This window comes from Apaloderma vittatum, unplaced genomic scaffold (genome assembly GCF_000703405.1).
Source record: "Apaloderma vittatum isolate BGI_N311 unplaced genomic scaffold, ASM70340v1 scaffold13038, whole genome shotgun sequence".
NCBI lineage: Eukaryota > Metazoa > Chordata > Aves > Trogoniformes > Trogonidae > Apaloderma > Apaloderma vittatum.
Window position 1 is genome coordinate 6,752 of NW_009731293.1, and position 8,666 is coordinate 15,417.

Below are 8,666 nucleotides of genomic sequence, written 5' to 3' on the forward strand. Positions count from 1 at the left end.
GCTACTCTTATGTACAGCTGTATAGATTCAAAAAGGCTATTCTATGTGTATATATACAAAAGATTGTTTATACACAAGTCTGTACACAAGGGTCTATACATTTAGTTTTCTGCAGGAGGAATCCATAGCTGCTACCTCTACACTAGAGAATATCAGCACTTCATTCACATATCTTACAAAAACAAAAAGAAAAGACACTTCCAGGATTAAACTGGCTTTGTCTTGCATCTAAATTTCTTCAGGCTTCACTATTCAAGCCATAATGGATCCTTAAGTCTTGATGCAGACATGAGACCAGGACAGGTGCCATGTGCTTTAGTCTCTCAAAAAGAAATTTTGCACAGAGTGCTAAAAATAAAAGCCCCAAAAGAAAACAAACAGAGGTGAAGTCCTGACTATGGACATTTCAATCCAGTCTAAAGAATCACAAGTGTTCCACCCAGTGGTCACTGTTCACTGCCGGAATTCCAGTTCATCTACACTGATGACTTTGGATGGCATAGAAGGGAGAGGCTGCTGCAAGACATCTGAACCAAACCATTTTGCAAGGCCAATGGGAGAGCCGCTCCTCTGGCTGGGGCGATGGTCGAGCTGTGTGTGCCCGTGAGATAATCCAGTCCGAGGCAGCACATTTTGAGGGGTTGTTTGTGCACCAGTGGCTGATCCCTGGGCTCCAGTGCCTGCGAAATGCGGAGCTATTAGCAGTGTAGCGATACATTCGCCCAACGCCGAGCTCTGCCCTAGAGCAATCACCTGATAAGGCATGTGAGCTGAACGTGGCTTTTACTAATTCTATTAGCTCTGGGAGACTCAGGCCCCACATGTTTCTTCTCATGCTAGTAACTCCCATAAACTGCCTGACACTGCTGGTTCCAGACACAGCATCATGCAGGCTTTAACTGGAAGCCTAGCATCAAACAGACTTAAGGTAAGTGGGTGGCCTCTCATCCAGCAAGGACAGAAAGACTGTGCACGGGTGCTGTGAAAGGCAGGTCTGTCAACAGCCACATAGCTATATACCTATCTTGAAACTGAATGCTTCCCTTGGATTTCCTTCTAGCATAAGAACCCGCAGTGGCCAAAACTGCCTTGATACCCACACAACATTCATGATGATGAATACTTAAATTAAAGCAGCTTTCTGCTAGCACAGTTCACAGAAACAGGCCAACAAGTACAGTACATGGAACAGGCTAGTCAGTGTTCTAAAACTCACCCTCCTGTTTCATGTTTCCACTTACCTGATCGTTGTAGCTGCTGCTGCATCATCGCCAGCTGCAAGGGTGTCCCAGAGCGTGGATTTAAGATGTGATGGCTTGCTGATGGTAGCGGATAAAAAGGTTGGCCAAGGATAGGAGTGGATATTCCCTGCAAGTGAGACAGGTCCACTCCAGGAGGAAGCATACCTGTTGAGGAACAGTGAGGAAACTTCTTACCCAATAAGCATAAGGAACTTGAAGGACAACAAGCATCTATATATTTAGATGCGTTGGAATCTATTGCCTGTTTTTAAAGGTAAGTTTCGATGTAATAAACATTACCAGCAGCAAGTATTAGTTTGCGCTGTTCCCAACACAAGGTCAGTCTTACAGAGAACATGCAGTAGCTAAAAGGGAAAAAAGTATGGATTACCTGCTTGCAGCAGAGGCAGGTGCTGTGGATGAACCCCCTGTGCCAGCATTCTCTGGACCAATCCTGGATGCAGTTGATGAGCAGGTCGTACGATCGGTACATGGGGAACAAGGGGTACTTGATGAACAGGACGAAGAAAAGGGCCTCCTGGTACTGGGGAGGCCAGTGTAGGAGTCTTTCTACCAGCTGATTTAGGCCTGTAGTCTTGCTCTTTGGTGCAACGATTTGCTTGGGTAAGAGGTGTGGAACATGCAGAGCGTTGCAGTGCAGGTAGTTTGGTACCTAAGGTGGGCAAAGTTTCTTGATCTGCATTCTCCACAGAACTAGACAGTAGGTTATCTGTAGCTAGAATTGAATACAACTATTATAGTCCACATTACACCTAATGAAAATTAAAGCTAATAACTGGATTTGACAGCTAGACTGCAGGACTAGCTGAACTTTAGTTATATATATTTAACAGTGAGCACCTGTCTTTCTTGGATGCTTTTAGCCAAATTATTTCAGTAATGGGAAGGAATATGTTCCACAGAAATCCCTTGACAGCAAGCTTAAATTAGGTCAGAAACAGCAGTAATTCCACCTTTCATCTTTATTTTTCCTCTTACAAATTTTGAGGTGGAAGCACAGATGAGTCAGTCCTAAAGGTGACAGGAGGTACAAGGGATCCTCCCTAGACAAGATTATAATTTGGAGTTGTGCCAGAAATCCATCCCAAAACAGTTTTGCAGTTTAGATGGGGGGGATTAGCAGCAGCCTTCTACAGCTGACATCTGCTCAGCAAGATTTGGGACGCTAAAGCACCTCGAGAAGCCACTTTCACAGACCATCTAAATCAGTTATACAAGGCCTGAAATACCTTAGAATAGTCTGCTACCAGTTGAGGTAGCAGTAATAGTTGGAGTACAAAAAGGAAAAAAAGTCAACGGCGAAACAGGAACTGCAAGCTACCTCTGTAGCTACCAGCACTGAAGTACAATGTCAGGGCACTGAGGGATGTCAGTCTTACTGGCTCAGGCATCTCCTTCTGACAGCCAATTACATCAGTTAGGGTGACAAAATGCTTCCTTGATCTGCTACACTTAAAACACCTTAATTGGCCTTTGCTTTAATTGATCAGTTAAGATGACTCAAGAGTGCTCTAAGTTGCTTGTATTTAATTACTAGTGTAGAGAGATACAGGAGCACTATTGTTAATATGCTTGTTCCTTGAGAGCAGTTGCAAAGAAGCAGTTTTGGTCCAGGCCTCTTAGTGTCATTATTGCTCAGAAAATGACAGATAGGGAAAAAAATTGATTCAAACCTAACACTGTTGGAAGACATAAAAACCCCCCATAGCTCTAACCCTTCTCATTACAGGCTCACTTCTACACTGTCCTCCATGAATTGGGGATGTCTAAAGTTAGTCTAGGCATATTATGTGCTGAAGCTCTTCGATTCTACTCAAAATCTCTTCTGTAAGTGTTATTTTAAAGCTAAGACAATACCTTCATTTGGCCTCTGATTTTCATCTTTACCATCTCCAACTTTCATTTTCGCAGGAATGGGCTCCTCTTTGCTCTTCTCCTTGCTCTCATACATCTTGCGAATGACCGAGGTAGGCGTAAAGGAAGGAGACAGCTGCAGAAAACACAGTAAGAAGCTACACCTCACTCACTGCTCACTATCTAGCCCACACTCATTTGTAGAGTGGACATCCTTTCCATTTAACACTCCTTTGAATCAGCCACTGTGTGCCCATGATTACTTCACCTTGTTTCACAACTTTATTCTATTCTATAGTTTAAACACTTTGCTTTATTTTTTTCTTATTAAACTCAGCAGATGTTCTCAAACTTAAATGCACATTAACAGGTTTGAAACAGAATAGATGAGCTATATTTTAAATTACAGCTGTTTTGAAACTGGTTCAGAACAGCAGCTCAACAGGAGTTCCTACAGAGCTGCCTCATCTCTTTTAACTCAAGGCTGATGGATCTGCAGGTTCTCAAAGTTAAATGCACATTAACAGGTTTGAAACAGATGAGCTATATTTTAAATTACAGCTGTTTTGAAACTGGTTCAGAACAGCAGCTCAACAGGAGTTCCTACAGAGCTGCCTCATCTCTTTTAACTCAAGCCTGATGGATCTGCAGAAAACTATTGCCTCATTAGTATTTTCTCCCTCAAAGTTGCATAGCATCTGTGGAAGCCACTCACCTGGTATACAAAGTACTTGATTTAGCAGCTGCTAAGCTCCTAAGTAATATTTCGCCCTACAGGCAACTTAGATCAGCCACTTCATACCTGAAGACCAGTGTTTTCCACAGCAGCTAATGGCTTCTGGCACTTGCCTCCTGAAAACTTCAGTACCAAAATACAAGAGCCTGAATTTTCATAATTATCTTCCTTTGCCAGGTCAAGGTAACATTAATGGCACTTCATCAGTTGTAGGTAAGACAGATGTCATAAAAGGTGCTTCCCAGAATTAAGACAAAGTATGAAATGTAATTCATTCTTGTACCACGTGGTCACCGATGCGATGTGAACATGATTAACTCCTCTATGGGATCCCTTTCTCCCATCGATTACAACCGTTATAATCTCGAGCTGCTGACACATCTCTTCCTGTCACCGTTACACATTAGGTACTGACCATGCTAGTAATGGATGCTGCAGGGGCTGGAGAAGATGCGTTCCCTCTGTGTCCTGGTGCAGGAGATTTAGTCATTCGCTGCTGCCTGTTAACAGACAGCAAGTTAACATGAAGCAGCTTTACTCTTAACACAAAACAAAAGGCAGGATTGCCAAGAACCAATACGAGCCCGAGTGATAAGGACTACTATTTAGTGAAAGACAACATGCTAAGAATCAGTTCACGCTGTACCTCTTACATTCTGCAGATAATCACCTGTTTCTGTAGCCATCTCTGCTTTTGTCCATTTGTGGTTTACCAAAGCCATGCTGATAGAAGTTTGCTGCCTGAATGGCTAAGTCATGCGGTAATGCTAGTCCCTCTAATGCAGCTTGCTGTATTTCCAAGGGACTCATCTGAAGTAGAAATGTATAAAAACAAAAACCAAAATCAAACATTGTATTTGATTTTTTTAATTTAAGATACTGAAGAGTTACTGCTACAGCTACTAATGTCTTCACCAAACGTGTGGCCACCAACAGCCATCTGTTTTATTGATGTACAACAGAAGATTTAGAAAATGTTGCACTTGAGGTACCCTAAGATGGGTCCAACTGCAGTGAGGTTTTGAGGACGTACTAAATTAGACTTTGTATCCTCACACTCAGAATGAGCTTAATTAAGCACAAACATCCAAATGCAACAGTTAAGTATGTGGTCCCACAAGCTAATTCTAGACTACATAATATAAAAAGAGATGAATATACAGTAAGCAAAAAGCATTTAATCTAACCTGTGCAGCAACTGGGCTCATGGGCTTCCTTACACCTGGAAATGGATCACCAAGTAATTGCTGAGAACCTTGTCCAAAACCTAAAGAACATTCAGCAGTTGTATTTTAAAAGACTAATAGTTTCCTTCAACATACACAATATACATCCTAAATTAAACAGTTCTACGTGAATTAAGGATTCCTCGTGCAGACTTTTCCTTAAGTTCCTTAGTGTTCCGCAAAGCATTCGTGAAAACAAACCCAAGCAGTAAGAAAACAAAAAAAACCCACAACTGTTTTGCACCTAGTCTCACCAATGGGTGAAGATATTCTATGGCGCAGGTAATCTGCAGAAGCAGCTCGAGTTGGGAACACAGGTGGAATCGGGGGAGAAGGTGCTCTTTGTGTCATTAAAGAGGCTGCAGGTTCCAAACCACCGATCAGGCCACTTAAGACATTTGATGAAGCAGGCCTGGTAATGGGTGGACCAAGAAGTTCCTAAGAATAAGTAACAAAACATTCAGAATATGATCAATTTATACAAATGAGCTCAAATAACTACACTACAGGCTAATGCTATTTATTGCATGTTAGAGACAAAGTGGACTTAAGCAACTAGATACATTGATTCCAGATTGCCCTTAGAATTAGTCACTTAGGCAGGTTTTCATTTTCAAATTGTAATAATGGGAAATATCATGACAAGACAAATTTCTAAGCAAACTGAATTAGTGACTGGTTCTTTTTCCTCTTTACAGGGCCTTATCTGACTACAGATCCCATAAATACCTTAAATATCATATTTCAAATGTCTTGTTTTCCCAACGGGGATATGCTTTTAAATATTTGTCCCTCCAAATAACAAGTACCTGCAGAATGTTCTTTGATAGAGGCTGGCCTGGCATCTCTGGAGGTGACATTAAGTGGCTCTCAAGGCTCTGCTAAGAAAATGAAAACACTGTAAATTATATGTAGATGCAAACATCAAACTCGTTAAGATAATCCACATTTGTCTCAGTGACAGAAATAATTTCACCTGTTCTGTTAGAACCATAGTTTATGTATTAGCCAAATCAAATTTCAGCAAAGCTAAGGGCTAAGTTGTCTCACAGATCTTCTCTAGTAAGAAAAGACTAGATTGCATACTGGTAGTTCAATGTGCCTTATTCAAATCTGAGTGAGAGATCACAGTATGCTAGGGATTGGAAGGGACCTCAAAAGATCATCTAGCCCAATCCTCCTGCCAGAGCAGGCCCATCTAGATGATGTTACACAGGAAGGCGTCCAGGCGGGTTTTGGATGTCTCCAGAGAAGGAGACTCCACCACCTCCCTGGGCTCCCTGTGCCAGGGCTCTGTAACCCTCACTGAGAAGAAGTTTCTTCTCGAATTTAAGTGGAACCTCTTGTGTTCCAGCTTGATTCCATTACCCCTTGTCCTATCATTGTTTGCCACCGAGAAGAGCCTGGCTCCATCCTCGTGACACTCCCCCTTTATATATTTATAAACACTAATAAGGCCACCCCTCAGTCTCCTCCAAACTAAAGAGATCCAGCTCCCCCAGTCTTTCCTCACAAGGGAGATGCTCTACTCCCTTAATCATCTTAGTTGCTCTGCGCTGAACTCTCTCCCTGTCCTTACTGAACCGACGGGCCCAGAACTGGACACAATATTCCAGCTGTGGTCTCACCAGGGCAGAGTAGAGGGGCATGAGGACCTCTCTCGATCTACTCACCCCCCCCCTTCTAAGACACCCCAGGGCGCCATTGGCCTTCCTTCTAAGACACCCCAGGGTGCCATTGGCCTTCCTGGCCACAAGGGCACACTGCTGGCTCATGGTCATCCTGCTGTCTACCAGGACCCCCAGGTCTCTTTCCCCTGCATTGCTCTCTAACAGGTCGTTCCCCAACCTATGTTGGAACCTGGGGTTGTTCCTGCCCAGATGTAGGACCCTACACTTTCCTTTCTTGTATTTCATCAAGTTATTCCCTGCCCAGCTCTCCAGTCTGTCCAGGTCTCACTGGATGGCAGCACAGCCTCCTGGTCTTCAAGTCTAGATATTAATTAGTTGGATTAGATATTCACGCAGGTCCACTTCCGAGGTGGCAGACCTCAGGCTTCTTGCATAATTAGAGTTCCAGGACTTTCAGCAACTTAACATGAAGTCAACTCTGTGAACTCTGAACTGAGAAAAGCTCCGATTTTAATTACTTTTGCTAGGGAAAAGTGACCAAAGCACCTCCCTTTCCCCTTCCAGCAACAATATCCTCAACATAAACCTATATTTAATATCATGTTCCTGTATCCAGTCATAGTTCACATGTTATCAAAAGGATCACGAAAGCACAGCTCACAAGAGCCAAGTGTCTGCTACTTACATTGACTTTGGGCTGTGAAGGTAGGGTCCCACTTGCCTTCATACTGCTGACTAGTTTGTTAAATGCAGTCATATCTCCATCTTTCTTGATCTGCTTGGAGCCAGTGACACTCAGTGCTTCCTCCATCTGCTCAGCCATAAATGGAGTAGCAATTTTTCCCTCCTGATCCACTTTCAGGCCTTTTAGCCCAGCTTCAACTTCTTCCACTGAAAGTACAACCCCTGAATGTGCTGAGAAATACAGGAGAAATACTGGTAAGCCACAATTCTATTTTCACAAGTGAGCAAAAAATTCTTGTGCAGGTGTTGAATACAAATTGTTTGAAAAACAAGGAACAGCAAAAAAACCTATCTTCTGATATTCACACTGGCTGTCAAACCATGTCTGACCTGTTCTGATGTTCCAATATCTAAATCAGGAGTACTGTCATGCACAGCTACAGGCATGTAAGACTCCACACGAACCTGTTGAGGCTTCAGCTGGTAAGCTCTCACTAGCTTTCCTTTATCCTGCAAGGCAGGTTGTCATTACATTTCGCAACTTCCTTTTATTGAGAGAATATTCGCTGACAACCGAGTTTGTTCTTTGTCAGTTAGGAAAGTGCCATTCATCATCTAAGCCAAGAGACACCAGATGGTCTGAGAGTCACACTGTAAGCAACGGCAAATTGTCTGAAGCTATCATAGAGAGAATACATACCTGGAAAATTTAGATACTCTGGAGACTTAGTTACACAGTTAGTTTGGTGTGCCTAAAGTTTGAAGTAAACTTTGCTCAGAAATTAAAGACACCATAGAAAGATTTCACTGGCATAACTAGAATAAGGTACAAGTGTTATTAAGCAGTACTTTTTTCGCCATGTATGCATATAGAGGTATTAGCACCAGACATGAAGGCTAGACACGCTTTATGGACCAGCTAATACACATCACAAGGTATGACACCTTAAGAGAAAAGGCAGAAGAGACAGGAGCATGCCATGGGTTGCTGCAGCAGATGTTTGCTTAAAGAAATAAGATTTATTGGAAATTTGGGCAAGAAGGTGGAGAAAAGAAACAATGATGCAGACATGCAGTATGGAACATGAAGAAAAACATGATGATGGTGGAGAGGAATTGGCCTGAAAACTCCACAACACTTGAAGAACTGTACAGCTTTTTATGGGAATACAGAGCCACATTAAGTACTTTTGAGGTAATGGAAGCTTCCCCACAGTTTTTCGTTCCTTCATCCTTTGTTTGTGAAGATCAAAGTTTAAAAAGCTTTCAGCAG

At 42.5% G+C, this 8,666-nt stretch overlaps 1 protein-coding gene across 2 annotated transcripts in view; it reads right to left on the reverse strand.

Moving 5' to 3' along the window:
- Positions 1-453: 453 nt before the first annotated feature.
- EIF4ENIF1 (eukaryotic translation initiation factor 4E nuclear import factor 1) overlaps positions 454-8,666 on the reverse strand; it is a 19,887-nt gene continuing 11,674 nt past the window's right edge. The window contains exons 9-18 of one of the 2 annotated variants that reach the window (XM_009875136.1): positions 7,395-7,624; positions 5,888-5,959; positions 5,333-5,516; positions 5,040-5,119; positions 4,523-4,662; positions 4,268-4,352; positions 3,120-3,252; positions 1,633-1,971; positions 1,242-1,406; positions 454-695 (exon numbers count right to left, since the gene is read on the reverse strand). In XM_009875136.1, the coding sequence (XP_009873438.1) occupies positions 454-695; positions 1,242-1,406; positions 1,633-1,971; positions 3,120-3,252; positions 4,268-4,352; positions 4,523-4,662; positions 5,040-5,119; positions 5,333-5,516; positions 5,888-5,959; positions 7,395-7,624 (1,670 nt within the window). The remainder of the gene's footprint in view (positions 696-1,241; positions 1,407-1,632; positions 1,972-3,119; positions 3,253-4,267; positions 4,353-4,522; positions 4,663-5,039; positions 5,120-5,332; positions 5,517-5,887; positions 5,960-7,394; positions 7,625-8,666) is intronic. The other variant, XM_009875137.1, reaches the window with a different exon arrangement.